The 20,513-nt window shown below is 56.6% G+C and overlaps 1 protein-coding gene across 1 annotated transcript; it reads right to left on the bottom strand.

The window, feature by feature from the left end:
• Positions 1-5,603: 5,603 nt before the first annotated feature.
• RBX1 (ring-box 1) lies at positions 5,604-14,269 on the bottom strand. Its single transcript, XM_001363770.4, has 5 exons — positions 14,108-14,269; positions 12,849-12,927; positions 8,513-8,583; positions 7,220-7,305; positions 5,604-5,823 (listed from the first exon to the last, which is right to left on the bottom strand). The coding sequence occupies exons 1-5, from the start codon at positions 14,183-14,185 to the stop codon at positions 5,811-5,813; spliced, it is 327 nt and encodes a 108-aa protein (XP_001363807.3). The 5' UTR covers positions 14,186-14,269; the 3' UTR covers positions 5,604-5,810.
• Positions 14,270-20,513: the final 6,244 nt, after the last annotated feature.

The following is a 20,513-nucleotide window of genomic DNA, read 5'->3' as shown; positions in this document are numbered from 1 at the left end:
CCCATTCTGTTACTTGTCTGTTCAAATGCACTTGACTTTCCTTGGCTAAATTTATAGAAGAAAAAATTCTATCTTCCTTGTTTTAGATCCAGACTTGCTGAGGATGAATGTATTAATGAAATGTATTTATTTCCTAAATTTTTTCTCCTGGATCTATTTTCCAGGTCAGTTGTTTTTTCAATCAGATATTTCATATTTTCTATTTTTCCTTTTGATTTTATTGTTTCTTGATATCTTGTGAAGTCATTAGCTTCAATTTGCCCAATTCTAATTTTTAAAGACTGCATTTCTTCAATCACCTTTTGATCTTCCTTTTCCATTTGGTCCATTCTACTTTTCATGGCACTTTTTTTCTTGATTGGGATTTTTGGCTACTTTTTCCAGTATGTCATTTTTATTTTGGAAACTCTTTACTTCTCTTCATTGGATTTTTGGACCTCTTTTTCCATTTGACCAAATTTTCTTTTTAAGCTGTTTCCTTTTGCATTACATTCATTTCTTTTTCCCATTTCTTCTGTGTTATTTGACATTTTAGTTCCTTTTTTGAGTTCTTCCAGTGACTTAGACCAATTCCCATTTTTCTTTGAAGTTTTGAATGTGATTGCTTGGATCTCACTACCTCCTACTGACTCTGTGCCTTGTTCTTTGTCATCATATACATTTTCTAGAGTTAGGTGTTTCTTTTGCTGTTTGCTCATTTTCCTAGCATTTTTTTCACCTGTGGACTGGAAGTTCTGAACTACTGATTCTGTCTCCTCCGCTGATGGCTTGCATGATCAGCACTGTATTTTGCCCTAGATGTAAGGGATTCACCACGGTGCAGTCTTGAAAGGGCCAAGCCCTCTGGGGCCTCACTATGGGCTGGTGCCAGGGCCTTCGAGGGGTGGGTGGGTCTGGGGTCTGGTGCTCAGTTGTTGTAGGAAGGGTCCTGGTGGGGATAGTTGGCCAGCAAGCCTCTGTGTATAGTTTTCCTTCCAATTTCCCCTTATCCTGTGAAAATCAACTCTCTCTGCCTAACTTTCTTTTCTTATACATAGTTTTCCGTGTTTACATGATTTATTTTATTTCCCTCCCCTCTTCCCTACCCCATCCCAGAACAGGCAATTTCACTGGCTTGGTTGTACAAATGTTGTCACTTGATACCGATTTCCATATTATTCATTTTTACTCTAGATCTCTGCCCAACTTTCAGGTTGTGTTCAGCAGGAGAGGCCCCTCCCTCCCTCTCTGTTGGGTTTTGACTCTTGTTGTTTTAGGGTGCTCTTCAAAGCTTGGCTTGGAAGGATTATCAGAGCTATTTCAGCTTCCACTCTTACCAAGCCTCCATCTTGGCCCGGCCCCTCCTCAAAATGTAGCTAGTTCCTAGCCACTTTACTAAGCGAAAGAGACAATCCAAAGGGTCAGAAGTCCATCATGCTTTGAGAAAGGTCCAAGCCCAGGCATTTTGGGGTTCTAATTTATAGACTTCAGACCAAAGGCAAATAGGCTAATCTAGGTCAAACATGACAAAGATTCATCAGACAAACGACGGCTTATTTAATTTTGGGCCCCCCTAAAGCAAGACTCTTCTAAGGAGCCTTCTTCGCACTTGGTCAAAGGTGAACCCAAGGGAAACTGGGTACTTTCCTCCATCAGCCTTCTTCTTGGGCTCACCAAGCCCAAGCCTCCTTAGGCCACGGGCCTAGGGAGATCTATGGGCCCTTCCTGCTCTGAACAGCACGTGTAAATGGCAGCTTCCAGAAGAGACCAATTCTCCTGAAATAGTTATCCAAATCTTTGCACAGACGCCAACGCTTTAGAAACTGTTTCAGCCTTCAGTAAGAAAGATATAAAAGGGCTGGCCACTGTGTGGAATGGAGAGGCCAAGCTGATAAGGACTTTCCCTTCCGATTAGCCCAAGGACATCACAGGAAAGTACAATCTGCGCAGTACTTTGTGATGGGCAGCTTGCGGGGGAGGGTGGGTGGGAGAGGGCTCAGCACGTTTCCAGAGAGCTCAGGCCCAGTCTGGGAGGGCCCGGGCTGCGGATCTCCTCCGGGAGGCTCAGCAGGGCCTCACGCGCTGGCGCCCATCTCCAAAGAGAGCTACAAGAAAACTCTCTTTGCTTTGCTTCTGTAGAGGCTGATGGAGAAGAGGCTGCCTGTGGAACTGAGGGCACTCTGGCCCCGGGCGGCCCCGACGGAGTGAGGCTCAAGGGAGCAGCGAGCCCAAGCGAGAAGCCAAGTGTCCGAGCGAGGGCCGGCCAGGGCTTCCGGGGGTGGGCCGTAGAATGTGCGAATGAAGGGCTGAAGAGGTAGCTTGGAGCCCCTGTTTCGGCTACCCAGTGCTTGCAGCAGGGGTGCACACTGAGAATGGCCTGGCTCCTGGGGGCCAGACCCCAAATGGGAGAGACAGTGCCCAGGGGAGGGTATAGCTGCAGGGGGGATGGAAGGGCCTGGCGGCTTCCGAGGGTCACATGACAAGCAGAAGGATCTTGGGGGCCTAATGGCGAGGCAGCAGAAGACCCTCCCCCTTCAGGTTGGACACGGATAGGGGCCCCCAGTGTCTGGGCACGAGAGGCCCAGTGTCTGCCGTGCAGTGGAGGAAAAAGCACGTTCACACGGTATATTCCAGCCAATCCACACAACAGCTCTTTTGGGGGTAGACAATGCATTTTCCCATTTCAGAGGTGAGGAGCCAAAGTGTGGTGCCGAAGCCAGTGGGGCTCTCTGACACCCCACCCCACCCGGGCCCTGAGGAAATCTGGGTGGCATGCCTGAATGGGGGAATGAATGACTGGGAGAGCTGAATGAACAAGATGCTGCGGGAGCTGCCTTCTCAGCCACCTGTAGCAGCATCCCTCCGTTACCATGGCAACGGAAGAGCAAACCACCAGGCTGCTCCAGAGACCTTGACTGTGATGCCTGATGGAGGGCCTCCCCCGTGGAGGCTCCTGATGGAGGATCCTTGCAAGGCTCGCCACCGTCTGCTGCTGGGGGCTCTTCTGGGGCCGAAGGGCTTACGGGAGGCCTCGCTGCCCGTCCCCAGAGCCTCCCATGGCAATAAAAAACAAGCGTGTCTGTGAGGGAGGCTGTGAGTCACGGCCACCTCCCAGCACCCCGGCAGAGTAAACAATGAGTGAGGGAGAACGTGGGGGTGGCTAGCTAGAGCTGGGAGACCCAAAAAAATATCCAGAGGCAGCAGGGAGAGCAACCAGCACCCTCCTCCCCATGCTGGGCTGCCATCTTGGCCCAGGATGATGCAACCCCAAGGGCCCCTCGGCCACAGGGAGCCCCTCAGTGGAGTCCCTGCTGGAGGGGGTCGACATCAGGCAGGAATGCTCAACGCCCCCTTACTGAGAAGGGACCGTCCTGCGGCATAGCTGGGAGGGAGCCTAGAACAGGGGTGTCAGGGCCAGAGGGAGCCTAGAACAGGGGTGCCAGGGCCAGAGGGAGTCTAAAACAGGGGTGTCAGGGCTGGGAGGGAGCCTAGAACAGGGGTGTCAGGGCCAGAGGGAGCCTAGAACAGGGGTGCCAGGGCCAGAGGGAGTCTAAAACAGGGGTGTCAGGGCTGGGAGGGAGCCTAGAACAGGGGTGCCAGGGCCAGAGGGAGCCTAGAACAGGGGTGTCAGGGCCAGAGGGAGCCTAGAACAGGGGTGTCAGGGCCAGAGGGAGCCTAGAACAGGGGTGTCAGGGCCAGGAGTCTAAAACAGGGGTGTCAGGGCTGGGAGGGAGTCTAGAACAGGAGTGTCAGGGCCGGGAGGGAGCCTAGAACAGGGGTGTCAGGGCTGGGAGGGAGCCTAGAACAGGGGTGTCAGGGCCAGAGGGAGCCTAGAACAGCGGCTGCAGCAGAGGGAAGGTCAGTCACTTTTCCTAAGGCCGAGATAGGTCAGAAGGTGGCACTGACTGCCCCGTCGGGCCGCTCTCCTCCGAGAGCCCGCCTATCCCAGGATCCCTCAGGCCTGGGCTGCACGAGGCGCCCCTCCAGCTTCTGCGATTCGAGGCCACTTGTGAAGCGCTGGACCACTTCCCGAAAAGCCGCTGGCCTCGGGGCAGCTGTCCAGCAGAGCCGGGGACCAGAGTCCAAACTCCCTCTGGGGTGCCGAGGAGGCGAGCTGCTGCCGGGCCAGGCCGGGCCCCGGAAGGAGAGGACTCTGGGGAATTGGGCTCCTCAGGGGGCCAAGCTGCCCCGTCTGGAGAGCTCTGGGGAGGGGCGCCTGCTTCTGCTGCTCTCTCCATAAGAGGGGCTGTGGGGGGCCACCTGGATGCTGGTGGGCATTTGGCCATGTCTGACTGTGGCCCCAGCCGGCCCCCCGTCTCCGAGGCCGCCCGGGCTCGTGGGGGCCGCCCCGGCCACTCTCCGAGGCCGCCCGGGCTCGCGGGGGCCGCCCCGGCCACTCTCCGAGGCCGCCCGGGCTCGCGGGGGCCGCCCCGGCCACTCTCCGTCTGGCGCTCTGGCATCCCCTGCGGGGTCTCCGCGGCCAGAGCCGATCCCACCTCAGTCTCCTCTGCGGCTGCCTCCGGCGCAGGAGCCACCTGAAGCTCATCCGGCTCAGCCTCTTCCCCGTTTTCCCGCCTTCCCTCCTCCGAGCTCCGGAGAGCTGGGCTGGGCCGGCCGGCCTCAAGGCTCTCCCTCCCCAAGTCCATCCCCCTTCGGCCCCACCAAACCAAACTGGCTAAAGAAGTGGGAAGGCCCCGTCCGGGGCCCCGAGGGACCTCCCCAAGCTCAGAGCGGGCCGAGGCAAGCCCTCCTCCTCGATAAACTCGTGACTCCCTGCTGCTTCCCGGGATCAAATACAAACCCCTGTTTGGCATTCAAGGCCCTCCATCGCCCAGCCCCCCTCCCACCTCTCCGGGCTTCTTCCGTCCTAGTCTCGCGGGTGCCCAGCTGGTCCTGGGAATGAGGCCCTCCATCTCTTGGCTCTGGGCTTCCTCTGGCCGTCTCCCGAGGAAACTCCAAACCCCAACCCTTACTTTCCGTCTTAGATTCCATTCTAAGTTCCAAGGTCCCGCAGCTAGGGAGCATTGGAGGTGAGATTTGAACCCAGGACCTCGTGTCCCAAGCGCTGCCCCTTAAGCCTTCCTAGCTCTAGGGTCGTCCCCACTGATCCTGCGTGGAGCTTGCCTGCCCGTGTTTTGGCCCCTTTTGGATGGGGGGCGCCTTGAGGCTGGCTGCTGTCTCCTTGCCCAGCGCCGGCACACAGAAGGCACTAAGGATGGACTGGAGTCCCCCCGACTGCAAACCTGCGTGCTCCTCATCCCCACTGTCAACGGACGTCAGGAGGTCTGAGTCGGGCTCTGGATTCAAATGTAGCCTCATAGGTCCTAGCTGCGTGACCCTGGCCAAGTCACTGAACTCCTTGCCCTCAGAGCTGTTCCTAAGAAGGCCAGGGCTAAGTCGCGTAGAGAGACCTCGCACGGGAGAGGACCGGCTAGGAAAGGTCCAGAGAACCAGGGCAGGCCCAAGCTGCTCCCGGGGGGCACCCATCTGCAGGACTCTGGTCACGTGCACACCAAGCTCGCAGCCCGAGACCTCTTTTCAATGACGGAGACCCGGAAAGATGGCGCCCCGGCGCGAGCCCGCATCGTCGCAGCCCTTCTGAGAGAGAGGCGAGACGGCCAGGCCTCGGACCCAACAAGGCTTTATTTCACACAGAATACGCTCTGGCGGCATCAAGACCAAATTCAAAAGAAGCGACAGCCAAGACTGAGGACTGCCATGAACTCATGGAAAAGGAGGCAACGACGGGACGGCAACGCATGGAAAAGGAGGCAAGCAGACGGCAAGCCACGGAGGAGGGACGCGAGTGGAGCTTCGGAGGGGGGCCGTTTCTAATGCCCGTACCTGCAAGACAAAGCCAGAAGGTGGTAAACTGCGGCCCTGCCCTGCCCTCAGGGTCCCGCCTTCCCACCCCTCATTCAACAAAGGACCACCATCCCCCAGGCCGCCGAGGCTGGGGAGAACTGGGGGGCGAGTGAGGGCTCTGAAATAAGGACAGAAGCCCCACAGAGGAACGGGTGCGTCGTCCTGGAGCCTAGCCGGGGCGGATCTCGCTTCAGGAATACCAACTGGAGATGGTTCGAGCTCGTCGGGCCGCACGTGACTTGCCCGAGGTCACAGAGCGAGTTGGTGGGAGGGCTGGGCCTGGAACCCCAACTCTGCAGCGAGTCCGGGGGAGAAGCCCATTCCATTCCGGAGGCTCCCTGAAGCATGGGCTACACGGCAGGGGTGTGGCAAGCCCTGCACTGGTGCACATCCACCAGGCGGCACGGCCCGGCGGCTCTGTCCCTGGCCTCTTCTACCGGGCAGGTTCCAAGAAAGAACAGACGTGCAGGGACCTCAGTGAATCAGCCTCTGGGTGCCTGCAAGGACTGTGGTCCTCCCAGTAACCAGCTTCTTGGACAGGTGCCAGGACAAGGGCCAAGCGACACTCAATTCCATGTTATGGAAGATTGTGGACTAAACAAACCAACCCTCACCTTCTGTCTTCGAATTAGTACCATGGTAGTGGTAAGGGCTAGGCAATGGGGGTGAAGTGACTTGCCCAGGGTCACACAGCTAGAAGTGTCTGAGGCCAGATTGGAATCCAGGACCTCCTGTCTCTGGGTCTGACTGTTAATCCACCAAGCCACCTAGATGCTTCTGATTCTGGTGTATTTTTACTAAGAAAACCTAGAAATGATCCAATCCCTTATCACAGTGGTGGCAAACCTATGGCACATGTGCCAGAGAGGCCACACTGAGCCCTCTGTGGGCACACCTGCTGTCGCCACCAGAATTGGTTACTAGAAAGGCAGAGGGACTTAGGCCACTCCCCAGTCCCTCTCCATGTGCCCGAGGACCTTCCTCACTTTACCTGCCCTTTTGCAGTGAGAGTGCCGTTTGGGGTAAGCAGGCAGCATGGGGCATGGCAGGTGGTCTCTAAAAGGTTCACCATCACTGCCTTATAAGACCAAACCACACTCCATGTTAGGGCACTTTGAAGGCCTGGACCCTCGGTTTGGAACAGAAATGAACCGTACAGAACATTTCATTTAACTGCAATACAAGAAGGCTAGGTGGTTGGTCTAAGACCACACAGCTCCAAAATAGCAGAGTGGTAATGGTACCCCGACACCTTTGCAATCGGGGCCTAAGGATGAGGATACCCCGCCCCCAGAAAACCCAGCTAGCTTCAGCAGCCCCTCCCCCTGCCCCCCCAGTCTGTCTGTCTGTCCTCCGAAAGGCTCAGAGCACCTACTTTTGAAACTCCCACTCTCTGTTGTCCAGCGGGCACACCTGCCGGGTTTTGAGCCAGCGAGAGATGCAGTGGAAGTGGAAGGCGTGCTGAAAAAGAAGGTAAAGTGTGTTAATGAAGGTCTTACCCTCCATCTCCATCACAACCTCACAAGTGAAGCCGGGAGAGGAATGAGGAAAGCCGAGGGCAATTTGACAAACCTCTGCGTATGCAGAGAGGCCTCAGAAACGTCATTACAAGAAACAGAAAATACCCAGGATCCCTGGGGAGATGGGCAAACCCTGGTCAGCACAGTCGAGCGCCACACTCTAGGACAGTTTTGAAGTGGGGTGAAGGGCCTGGGAGGCTGGGCAGGAGGTCGTGAGCTCTTCCCCTGTAGCTGGGGGGCCTGGCCGTCTGCTTTCTGGCCGGGAGCGGAGCGAGATGCAGATCACTGGGCGTGAGTGACCGGGGCTCCTCCCCACACGACTGCCGTGGAGCAGCAGCAAACACTGGCCACCTTCTACAGCTCCAGTCCTGAGGCTGGAGCCCCCTTGCTGAGTGATGTCCACCATGGCCTCAAACTAGAGGCAGGCAGCAGCGGAATGACTCCTGGGGGCTGGAGGGGGCAGTAAATAGAGACTAGGACCATAGTGCCTTGGGACTCGTGCCGCCAACTCCTTGACCCTTCTAATCCTAGCCCCTGGGCATGGGTCTGTGCTGGCCTGCCAGTGTCAGAGGTTGGCTGGCACAGACCTGGCAGCAGGGCCTTGACATGCCCCTAACAAGAGCAGGAGGGTGAGGAGTGAGCCATGCAGGAGGAGACAGGCCTTTGCGGACATGGCCAGGAGGGGACTGGGTTTGGCTTGACGAAGCAGCCTTGTTACAAGGGTTTCTTGGCCCTCTCCAGTAGGGAAGAGATGTGAGAGGGAGAGAAAATGAAGGCTTGTTAAGCGAACAAGTAAACGTGACCCCCCACTAAGACCAAGGAAGCAGACGCTGCCGAGGCTTGACGGCCATTCCCGGGGAAGAGCTCCCGAGATGCTCACTGCCCAAGGTACGGGGACAAAGTCTGCCTCCTCGGGCCCAGCAGCTGCCTTATCTGGTCCGTGTCAGCCTTGAGATTCCTTTCCCTCTCTTCCACTGGAACTGATACAGAGGCACGAGGAGGGCAGCAGAGGGCTGCTGGCGGGCAGTGCCGTGATGGCACGTTGCACAAGCCAGGAGAAAGACCCGGGAAACACGTGACCGTCCAAGCCCCCTCGGGTCAACGCTGCCCACGAAAGCCCGAAGCAGACAGAAAGGCGTTTCTCTTACATTGCAGACTCCCCAGGCAACAGTACATTCTTCGGAGGTGGCCGAGGCCTGGTTGGCTTGACATTCTATACCTGTGGGAACAAGAGCGCGCCGTCTCAGAAGCAGGCACCCTCGCTTGCCCCGAGAACCACTGCACGGAGGTGTGTGGCACCGAGACAGAGCCAGGCAAAACGAGCAAGTCAGGCCCCCCCCCCCCCGCCCCCAGCGTTTAGGGAGGCCATCCCGAGTGGCTTCTCTATCCAGCTCGAAAGCTTGGACTGTCCCTCTTTCTTCCGTAGTGCAGCCAATCTTTCTCCTGGTCCTGACCCTTCTCCCACCCACCCTTGGCACCACCCCATTGCCATAATCCCCCCAATGCACTCACTCCTTGGCCAATCATTCTGCTCAAGAGCCGCCAAAGGGTCCCTCCTGCCTACTTGCTAGCAGGGGGGTCCTCTCCAATCTGTCCCTAAGGGTACATTTCCTTCCCTCGATGGTGTCCGTGCAGACTGCTGGATGAGCGCCTCTCCTATGTCCAGCACAGACTGCCGGCCACTCATCTTTCCCTCCCTTTGGGGGTCAGCGAGGCCCTCTGGGCACTGGCAGCGGGACCCTCGCGCTCTCCTGGCCGGCTCAGCATTGTCTCATCTTCCCCCGTGAGAAGTCATCCCCTTTGCTTCAGATTCTTCTTTGGTCTTTCCATGCCTAATCTGTAGTCTAGCTATGTGTGCATTCGCCTTCGGTCCCCCGAGAGCACCAATTTCTTGAAGTCAGCGACTAGGGATTTTGCTCTTCCTCTCCACGCACAGAAGGGCCTTCATTAATGCTTGTAAATACAACTGTCTTACAGACATGGACAGACAACTCCCGGAAGTCAAACGCTTGCTTTTCTAACCAAGCGCTGCCAGGAAAGGTGGGCCAAGAGCGCAGGGGCAGGGCTGCGGAACAGACCCAGAGGCCTCCGGGAGGTCCTCGCTCTGTCCAGCATTCATCCCCGAGGGCTAGCCCAAAGGGAAGCTCGGGGTCTTATTCGGAGGGCCCGTGGCTGGCAGCGGCTGGAGGCGGGTTCTTTCATGACAGGGACTAGGATAGAGGGAGGGTAGGGGAGAGAAGCCAGGAGCCGGGCAGGAGTTTCAGACACGACCACGAGGACAAGGGCCGTAACTGGCTTTTCTCCAAAGGTGACGCGCATTCTGGTTGGGCTAGGATCTAGCCGAGTCTTCTGTCCACACAGATGCCCCCCAATACTTGTAGAAGGACACTGGTTAAGGCCAATCATCATTATTTGGGCAGGGCCTGATGGCAGTGATGCCCCTTCTGGGTCAGAGACTCTGCGAGAAATCCGAGGCCGCGCCAGGGTGAACTTAAAAATATATTAGCCACTAAAAGGAACTAGGGGCCAATGTGTCGGGAAGCGATGGAGTTGACTTTCAGGGGCAGACAGAGGGGACGGGGTAAGGCTAGGTCAGGCAGATATCAATGAGAAAGGGCGCCAAGCAAGGCTTGATCCCAAAGACCTGGGCGGGCTCTCAAAGATGTCTTGGCCTGCAGAAGCTCCCAGGGCTGGGCACTCAATGGCCTCGGCCAGCCCAAACGCCTCCGGGTGAACAGGAATCCACCTGGTGAGGAGGGAGCAGACCCTTCCCTCTCCTCAAGCAAGTTGACTAGGAGCGTGTCCTTCTGTGATTTCAGGGGCCCCCACCTGTCTCCCTCCTACATTAACTGTCCCCCTTCTTTCACAACTCATGATTCTACTCAATCCTGGCCAAGTGCACACATCATGACAGGGAGGAAGCTCGTGTTGGATAGAGCCCAGATCAGAGGCCCTGCCTTCCAGGGCTTCCCATTCCGCTAGGGGCTGCGCCACAAGTGCAGAGGGAAGAAAGGGGGTAGAACGGGGATCCGGCGAGGCGCTCCAGGAAAAGCTGAGAAGGAAAGGCACACTCCACGCTGGGGAGAAGGGCTCCAGAGGCGCACGCGGCCTCTCAACTCTGGCTGGGGGGAGGACAACTTGGTGAACTCAAATTCCAGGGAAGTCTGTTCAGGGGATTTGGTCAACAAGTACTCAGCAAGGCCCTACCAGAATCAAGGTCCAGTGGGGGAGAATGAGAAGAGATTCTCTGTTTATTGTAATAATGAGGAAGGGATGGCTATCAGGACACCAGAGGGCAGCTCAAAGGAGGCCATCAACAAAATGGCTATAGAAAGGAGGCAACAAAATGTTTCTGAGGGGGCAGCTGGGTTGTTCAGTGGATTGAGAGACAGGCCTACTAGAGACAGGAAGTCCTGGGTTCAAAAATGGCCTTGGACACTTCCCAGCTGTGTGACCCTGGGCAAGTCACTTGACCCCCATTGCCCAGCCCTTACTGCTCTTCTGCCTTGGAACCAATACAGAGTATCCAAGGCAGAAGGTAAGGGTTTAAAAAAAAGAGAGAGAGAAAAGAAACTGGAAGGGGACACATAAGCCCTGGGAATTGTACACTAAGTCTGATGGCTATCTGCAGGAGGGAAGGCCAGAGGTCACTTTACCTCAGATGAATCTATCTCAAAATTTGAGGGTGCAGATTTCCAAAGAATCTACTGACTTTCAGAAAGAGGCCCAGCCGGCCACTTCTGTGAGCCTCTCCTCTAAGGGAACCTGCATGGGAACCATGACCGCTGGGCATGCTCAAGGCGCAGCACTGAGTTCTGAGTCAGCTTACCATTTCTACAACCTTCAGTCTCAAACTGTCTGCAGTCACAGTGGCCTGCTCCTAAGAGGCCTCATCTGTTTGTAGTGTGCATGTGAACTCATTCAGAGGAAGCCGGTCATCAAGGGAGATGTGTGTTCCTCTAAGGAGAAGGGTTTGGCCAAACCAGAATCCACTTATTTTTGAAAAAGGAGGGACATCACGACAGCTCAAATGCTTAAAAAACTCCCCCAAACTCTTACTTTCTGTCTTAGAATTGATTCTAAGTATTGGTTCCAAGGCAAAAGACCCACAAGAGCTAGGCAGCTGGGGTTAAGTGACTTGCTCAGGATCACATAGCTAGGAAGTAGCTGAGGCCAATTTAGAATCCAGAACCTCTTGACTCTAGGCCTGGCTCTCTCTCCACTGAGCACCTAGCTGCTTTACGTAAACTCTTTACAACCCATTATTCTATAATTTCCATACACTGCCAAAGCTGACAATGAATATATCTTAAAGGGCTATATTCACTCAATAAGCTCAAAGAGAAAACCAAGCAAACACGGACTTGAGTCTCCCTGTGACACAGTAAGGAATGCGGCTAGGGTGGGTATCTAGCAGAAACTAACACCAATTTTCAAAGTGTAGTTTTGGGGGGCCAAAACAAGAACTATGCCCAAAACTGGAAATTACAGCCTTTACACGAACCCAAACCCAAGTCCAAAGGGCTGAGAAAACTCTGAAGGCCCAGATGCTGGCATGGCTGTAATCAGAGACCACACCCAGGCACCCTGAAGGCTCTCCATGTGTTCTTCTGTGATTGGCATCTTTCAAATGTACATATTAATAGAGCTGTCTGTATTGGGAATTTCTTGGAAGCTCTGCTCTAACTAGAGTATGAAAGAGAAACACTGCCCACTTCCTTGCTCCCCTTCAAAAAGCCACAGCCAAATAAAAAGTCCTGAAGTAAAACAAGCCCAGCAGACCCAACCACGGACTGATACACTATCGAATATTAAGGCAGGATTGCTTCCCAACAGCAACTAATGAGTTTTGTTTTATTAATTTAGAAAATGTAGCTATGATGCCAGATCATTCCCCCCAGCTGTTATTTTAATCATGAAAATCTGTAACAGTTCCCCGAAGCCACTTCAAAAGGAAAGAACTAAATTTGGGTGTCTTTAGGTTTCTAATTGGCGACTGATTCCCAAACAAACCCTCTGTGCACACTCACTCTTCACAACTGGCCTTTTAGTGTTCCTGGTTTGTTTTCTGGTCCCTATTACTAACAGAGTTGAGCAGCCACTGTGTGTTTCCCAAGTGGTAGAGACTTCAATAAAGTTCCTTTGGAGCTATTTGATCGGGAAGCTGCAGTTTCCAGGGATTTCCCCTCACACGGGTAGTCTGACTTTCCCTGCAACCTATGGCCAATGAACATGGCCCTGAAGGGGCAGCATTTGGCTCTAGTTGGTTTTTCCTTTCCCTATTTCTGTCTGTCTTTCTGGGGGGGGGGGGGCACAGATCCTAAAGAGAGTCAACACGGTCCCTCTTCCTACTATTCACTAGGAAGTATGGCTTTGCCATCCTTGGATGCAGGGGATTTAATGTCAGTGCAGCACTCTCATCTTTCTGTCAAGAAGAGGGGATCAACTCGGGCAGCCACAAGACCTCCTCCCCCCATGACTTACAAAGGTCCATAATGTGGTTCCTGCAGATGGCACAGTTGTCAACCACAATATCCCAGGCCCAGAGGGCCACGGCATTCCACTGCAAAGAGAAAAAGGGGAGAATAGTGCACGCTTGCAGCAGAATCCTCACAAGGACCACCCCTCCCCCCTTTAGGGGTGGAAAGGCCAGAGAACAAGGCATATATCACCCCTCCCTTAAGTGTCCCGGAGCCTGGGGGAGTAGGGGTAATGCCTGGGTCCTGGGGGCTCCCGAGACGCTCTTTGGTGGAGCACTGGGGTGCCCAGAGCCAGGTCCACAGCCAGCTAATCCCGGGCTAATCTGGGTTTGGTAATTGACGAGGTCATCATTTCTTAATCTTCTCAGGCCCTAGGAGCGCCCAGCACAGGGGCCACAAGTGGGGTGCAGCCACACCCTCCCGATAAGTGAGGGCCCCCAGTGCGGATTCAGCTAAGAGAGGGTCATTATAGCGGCAGAAGATAGCTAGGGGAGGGCACTTCTCAGGTGAAGAAAACCCCCTTTTCTGACACCTTCATTTCATTTATAAAGGGCCCCCGGGCCCCACAAATCTTTAAGACTCATAATTGGGGGAGTGGTATTGGCGAGACCCTCGGTCCCACCCCTCTCCCGGCAGCCCCTCATTTGGGGTACACGCCCCAAACGACCGGAGTGACCGCCGCCCCCTTCTCCGCATTTCAACTTGGGGGATTGGGCTCGAGGTGAGGAATAGGAGAAGCCCACGGGCTCCGGACGTGACTGGAAAAAGCGGCCAGGGAGGAGCCGCGGGACAAAGCCCAAGCAGGAGCGGAGGGGGCCCGGGTGGCGGCCTCGACCCCGGGGAGGGACCCCGGGAGCGGGCGGGGCGGCTCCCGCGGCGTCACGAGACCCCGGGCGGGGCCGGACGAGCCCCTCCCCCACCCCCGCCCTCGCCCCTCCCTGCCGCGCCGCCACTGCTTCCCCCAATGACAGCTCAGGCAACCCGGCCGGGGGTGCAGGAGCCACAGCCCGCCGACCTCTCAACAACAGCTACGTCCATTGGCCTGTCCCGCTTCCTCGCCGGGAAGCTCCATCAGCGCCTATTGGGCCGAGACTACGTCCATCCCCGCTGAAATCCCGCCCACTTCCGCCCTCCGGTGGAGAACCGGGTACCCCAGCAACGCCGGGGAACTAAGGCCCCCTGACCCAACCGACCCCCGCTCGGCCCTGAGAGCAAACCCACGCCCCGCCGGCCTCTCTGAAGGAGGCGCCGGGCAGGCCCGACCTTTTTCACTTCAAAGCGTTTCTTGCCGGCGCCGCTGTTGGTGCCACTGGGGGTATCCACATCCATCGCCGCCGCCATTTTGGAAAGCGAGTGCCCGTCGCGCGTTCACTGCGCCTGCGCGGCAGCGGCGCACACCTCCCCCCCATCCCCGCCTCCGACCCCCTCCCTCTTCAGCCCCACCTCTCCCGACCCTCTGCAGCTCTGGCCCCGCCCCTTAAAGGCGCTGGTCGAGCTCCCACTCCTTCTGGTCTCCCCAGGTTGTCATCGGGGTTGCTCAACTCCGAGAGGGGGCGGGGCCGGGCGGGGCCGGGCGAACTCAGCTGAAGCTGAAAAGATCCCCCCCCCAGCCCGAGGGGGTCCTAACCGAGGACACCCCAAGCCCGGCCCGAGGACGCCCTTGCAGACACGTACCCACGCACGTGCACGCGTCAGGCACTTCCCGCTACGCAGTGCAAACTCACCCCACTTTGGCGATCTCTTGATCCCCAGGGAGCGCCCCCCAGTTCTCCACCAGACCCTCATTCCTCTCCCTGGGGCCCCGAACTCCTCATTCTCTCCGCACCTCGACCCCCCCCCCCAGTTCTCCGCTGACTCTCACCACCCCCAGAATTCCCCACAAGACCCTCCAGTCCCTTCTCTGGGTCCCTAAATCTTCACGGGGTCTCCCCTTATCCCCACCCTCCAAGAGCCTCTCTTCTTTGGGTCCCTGATGAGAGGGGTCCTCACTACGCACGGAAGCCTCCGGACTCCCCTCCAGTCCTGCACCCGCTCCATCTCCAAGATCATTCCTCCACTCCCTGCAGAGCAGGCTCCAGCCCCTTCTCGGATCCCCGACCCTCCCGCCAGCATTCTGCTTGATACTGCAGGATCATCCCTCCTTTTGCCGCGCGGTCCCCGCCCTCAAGGGTCTTCTCGGGGTCCTTGACCCCCCAGTTTCCTGGGTGCCCCCACCTCCACAAAGCCCTCTGGGGGTCCCACATCTCCAGTTTCCCTCTTCCACAGGAGCGAGGGCATGGTCGCCCCGTCCCCACCCCCCAACCTTCCTGATACAAAAACCTATTGCTGGCCACCCTTCCTGGTTTAGAGCTTGAGGCCATGGGCCCTGCGCCCTTCCATGCCTCCGCAGAGGTCTGCTAGCAGGGCTGTCCCGTTCGGGGCCCTGTGGAGAGAGGGGGTCACGGTGCCCCTTGGGGTTCCAAGGTCCCTTCCAGCCCACACCTGCTGCCCAGGCCCCTGGGCTTGCCAGAAGGAAAGGCAGCTGGCCGCATCTTCTAATTCCAAATGCGCCTGGAGTCACCGGGGGAGGGGAGGCTGACCCAAGCAGGCCATGGGAAGGCCCATGACCGAGGCAGAGCCAGTCCCCGTGGCCGGATGCCTGGCTTTTTTCTGGGAGGACATGCAGAATTTTGGTCTTTAGAAATGAGATCCTCGAACCTTCTCTCTGATGGGGAACAGAGCAGGTCTTTTCTAGCCTATTTTTTAAAAACCCCAAGGAAGGAAGGAAGGTCGCTATAGGTGGTGGAGACTCGGAGTACTTACTGTTTACCATTGGGACAGTTAGTTAGGTGGCTCAGGATTGAGCCGGGCCTGGAGTCTGGGGAACCTGGGTTCAAGTCTGGCCTCAGACACTTCCTAGCCGTGTGCCTTGAAACAGATTCTAGGACAGTGATGGTGAACCTTTTAGGGTTGGAGTGCCAGCCCCTCCCTCTCCCCTAGTGCCCAGCACCACACCCCTTACCCCACACAGGGGAGAAAGTGCTCCCTTTGGGCTGCTTTGTGGAGGGGCTGGGGGTGTGAAAACATGTCATCAGGCAGGTGGAGAGGGGGAGGGGAGCAGCTCTGCCCAAATCCCTCTGCCTTTCCTGCAACAAACTGGGGGTGGGGCAGCCACGTGCTCACAGAGTGTTCTGGGTACCATCTTTGGCAGCTGTGCCATAGGTTCCCCATCACTGTTCTAGGACAAGGGGCCAGGAGCTATGCTCAGAGCTGACTGTGCAGAGAAGTCTGAATCAGATAGTCCACTCTGTGCCCTCCCCAAGTGCCGCTGGGATGCGGATGGGTAGCTTGTTCTTGAGGGCTATGTCCGCCTCTTGTGGCTCCTGGCAGGTCTCCACGCTTCGGCCTTCTTTGTCATCGGTTCCCCAGAGCTTCCTTAGCCCAGGGCTTTGCCCAGGGTGCCTCCCCTCATCTATGCTTTCTCTCCCTGCTCCCTGCAAGCCAGCTGAACCAGCTAACCTGGAACCATGGCAGTTCTCAAATCCTTTCGCATCCCAGCCATCAGGTTCCGCCGCTGGAACCCTGAAGCAAACTCGCGAGAGCCCGCCTTAGAGGACTCCTCATTTCCCAGACTGGCCAATGAGTGGCCTGGCTCCAAGGGTGGAGACCGACTGAATGCCTGGCAGTGGCTGCTGTCACCCCACGGTCCCTGGCTTGCTCTTGGGCAGTGCCCTGCTGCCCCAATGCGAGAAAAATGGAGTTGTCGCCGGCTGGGCCCAGCCTTCATCCTGTTGTCCCGAGCCAACAAGCTTGTAGGTGAGTCTTTCTTCTCCCAGTGTGGGCTGAGAGCGCAGCCAAAAGAGCTTATTCAGTCTTAGGAGAAACTGAGTCAAAGCCTGGCATGGGCTGAAGGGAAGGTGACGGAAGGTGAGGCCATGGCTGGGCCAAGGGGGGCCCAGGTGGCCATGGGGAGTGAGGAGAGCTGAGGGAAGGCTGATTCTGCGCGGCCTCAGCTGCTCTGGGAAGGAAAGCCTTCCACAAGAGGCTGGATGGCCATTGCAGGTCCACCCGACAGCTCTTCCCACTCCGTCGGGATGACTTCTCTGGAGGCCTTGGAAGCAGGAGAGCCCTGGAAGGTGCCGTTCTCAAGGGATGCTGGGACCGAAAGAGCCCCATTGGTCCTGTCATCCAGGGCTCTCAGAGCCACAGAGAGGCCCGGCAGGAAGTGAAGCGCTCAAGGTCACACGGTCAGACTCAGACATCCCAGCTAACACTCCCGCCTCCCCTCAGGAAAACACCCCACAATCTGCTGGTCTCCATGTTTGAGTCGTGCTCTCTTGACAGTGAAGAATGGAGGTTGGAGAGGGCCCCTGGACGGGCAGACAGGAAGCCTCTCTGGTTCCTTTTGGGTCTAACCAACTGGGTAACTCCCACTGTACTGCATTTTGCCTTGAGCACTGAGAAGGGACATGCCATAGGGCAGAATTTGAACCCAGATCTCTATTCAACTCAAAGGTCTATTCTCTTTCCACCTAGGGCAGGGTGCCCCTTCTTATCATTCATCAGCTTCAAGACTCTCATTCCAGCCAAATTCGGAATCCCCCCACTTGTCTGCTCCCTTCCTGAGGTCTGGAAAGGCCTCCCCCTAGTCCCTCTTCCCGCCTTCAGGGCCTAACTCAGAAGCCACCTCCATCAGGAACCTTCCCGACCCCACCAAGGGAAAATGACCTTCCCGAGCCAGGCCCGGACTGCGAGCCGGAGGGAGCCTTCTCGTCTGGGGCCCAGGAAGAAGCGGCAGAGCCAGGCACTCGGGCCCCGCTCGAGGCCCTGCCTGTGGCCACCTTCCCCCCTCAGCCCGAGGGTAGGGGCTGCCCAGGGGGGCGGCGGAAACTTCTGACTTCTACACCACCACGCGGAGATGGCTCGCGTCCAAGCCACGCGGGGCAGTTTATTCTGTAAATGCTGGGAACAAGAGGCCTCCCCGCTCCCTGGGTGGGCAGCTCTTTACGAGGTCGCCTGGTCTTGGAGGAGCTCCTGCAGCCGCGAGCCTGAAGCTAGTGTCCTCCCGGAATCTGCCCCACTTCCACCTGGAGGCGGGAAGCCCAGGACAGTCAGGAGCTTGGGAAGGGCCAGGCATCTGCCAGCCATTTTCTCTGCTAACAGCACCAGGCAGGCCTCGAGACACAGGCTCTGTATGAATCAGCCCTTCTGGCCTTGAACCCTGCTTAATGGCAACCCCTCTCCTCACACGTGGAATCGACTTCCTTTTGGTTACTGCCAGCCCTTCAGGAGAAGTGGAGGAGCCCACCGGAGAGCCCGACTCCTCTTAGGGGCCTTTTTTTTTAAACCCTCACCTTTGCCTTAGAATCAATACTGGGCACTGGTTCTAAGGCAGAAGAGTGGTCAGGGCTAGGCCATGGGGGTCAGGTGACTTGCCCAGGGTCACACGGCTGGGAAGTGTCTGAGGCTAGACTGGAACCCAGGACCTCCCATCTCTGGGCCCGACTCTCAATCCACAGAGCTACCCAGCTGCCTTCTAAAGTAGCTCTGAGGGCAGATGGCAGGACAAGGGAAATTGAGCCCACGATCTGGGAACCCGGCCTCCCAGGCTGGGGAAGAGTCATGAATGGGAACAGCGGTGCTTTGGGATCCGGCACACAGTGAAGGGCCCCCACCTCTTCTCCCCAGAAACCAAGAAGGAAGAGTGTAGCATCCCGAGCATATTCACATCTATGAATCATAAATGACTCTATGGCAACCGTGTCTCCAAGCATGAGGTGATACCAAGGAGGCTTGTGAGTGTAGCCTTGACCTGGCCATGCGGCCCTTGGCTAAGACAAACTCATTAACATGCTCGGGAAAGCGCGGTTTGCGATCTACACGCCCAAAGGTGCTCCCTCTGCCTTGCCACCCAATCTTAAGTGTCTATACTTTGTGATGTGGGTACTACGGGCTTGGGAGAACTGCCCAAGCAGGACAGGAATAAATCCAGAGGCAAACCCATGAACTTCCTCTTGGCTTTCTCTCCCCTTTCATGGAGCTCCTCTGGGCTCCTCAATGACTCTGTCTCTCTCCTCTTGACCTTCTCCTTCCCGAGGCTGTAACCATCTCGGCCTGCATTCCCTACCTTAATCTCCTCCTCCTCCTCCTGTTCCTTTGTACTCACACTCTCCTATCAAAGGGAGTATCATAGGGGTTGCCTGCCCTATCCAACCACTGACTTGTCCGTGTCTTTCATTCTCCACCCTGGTTCTCGGTTCCTACCTCTCCTCGGGTCCCATCACAAAGGGGAGCCCCTTCCCTTGTGGGACCCTGCTGGTCAGGGAAGTCCATTAGGAACACCCCACAGAAGAAACTGTGTGTTCAGTCCCACTAGAAACAAACATCAACGGAAGTAGCGATCAGCAACCTTGAAACGACTCTTCACTGCTAGTGTGTCCATTTGCTTCCTTGGGAAAGAAGATGGCAGCCAAACACACACCCATTGAGGGCTGTGGGGTGAACCCCCAAGCTTAGCAGAGCTGAACAGCTCCTAAAGCACTGGATCAAATATCCAGGGCCACCCACAAGCCTCTAAATCCACTTGGAGAGCCTGTATACTGCCAGCCTGTAGAGCAGCACCCCAAAGTCTGCTGAAGGGCCTAGAATGAGTCCCCCAATGACTTCAGAGCTTCTTTTTGAGGGGAGGAGGAGGGAAGTAAATGCAGGCAAGCATTCTGCCAAAGAGCCTGGATTCAAAGCTAGAAAGGAGAATCCTTATCACTGTGTTCTTTTACAGAGAAGGCCAATGGGCCAATGCTTGTCTCAAGGACCCCAAGTGAAAGCAGCCCCAACTTTCCACTTGCCCGTCTGTCTCATCTTCTCCGTTTCCAGTGGGGAATGAATGGTGGGCCAGAGTTGGGGCCCAGGCTAGGGAGAGCAAGCGTGTGTGCCCAGGTTGGGCTCCTCTGTGGGGAGGTGGCCCTACCCTCTGGGGCTCAGCCACGGGGCCCCATTCCAGGGGTGGGGGGAAAGGGCAGGCCGGATCTCTCTGGAAACGCTTTGGCTTTGTAACATCACGCTGGCCTCCTGATGGAGTGAGTGCCCACGTGTCTGCCCTTAGCCTCCTCCATCTCTCTCCACTTTTCCTGATCAGACAGGCAGGCTTCCAGCACTCAAGCTCATGGCCCTGATGCGTTTCCTAAACAATCCCCAACCCTTTCCCTGGCACTTTGGGAAGCTCAAGCTTTGATTTCTGACCCTCCCAAGCACCAAGGCCAATCCTCCATTGGCTGCAGCCAGCCGGCCAGCGGAGCCAGGCTACTAGCTGATGTCCAGGCCAGGCCAGAGAGACAGCAAGTCTCCCTTGCTCAAGAGCACCTGGTGGGCCTTGAGGAGGGAGAGAGAGAGGCGGGCTGGGCTGGGCACATCACCGGGTGGATGGTGCCCAGTGCACAGGGGCTGCTTGACCAAAGAACTGGACTAGCTCTAGGAAGAGGGGAAGTGAGGGAGGGTCAAGGCACAATGGACACACGGCCATCAGCCTGTCAACCCAAGTCATGGAAATGGCAGCCCCTTTCATGTGGCCATGGATCGGGGGAGGCCCCATTCCCTCTGCCAGAGAGGAAGCAGAAGCCGAGAGGTATGTGGAAATCTTAACCCTAGACTTCCTGCCTGTAAGCACGAACTCAAAGGGCTCGAGCTGGCCATC

This window comes from Monodelphis domestica, chromosome 5, assembly GCF_027887165.1.
Source record: "Monodelphis domestica isolate mMonDom1 chromosome 5, mMonDom1.pri, whole genome shotgun sequence".
Taxonomy (NCBI): Eukaryota; Metazoa; Chordata; class Mammalia; order Didelphimorphia; family Didelphidae; genus Monodelphis; species Monodelphis domestica.
The sequence above is the reverse complement of the archived record's forward strand: the minus strand, read 5'-3'. Positions and strand labels throughout refer to the sequence as shown.

Excerpts from the sequence above, each read along its gene's own strand:
- RBX1 (XM_001363770.4), bottom strand. The coding sequence starts at position 14,185 with ATGGCGGCGGCGATGGATGTGGATACCCCCAGTGGCACCAACAGCGGC. Across the intron at positions 12,928-14,107 it reads AACGCTTTGAAGTGAAAAAG|TGGAATGCCGTGGCCCTCTG; the intron begins GTCGGGCCTGCC and ends TTCTCTTTGCAG. Across the intron at positions 7,306-8,512 it reads TTGCCTGGGGAGTCTGCAAT|CACGCCTTCCACTTCCACTG; the intron begins GTAAGAGAAACG and ends CTTCTTTTTCAG.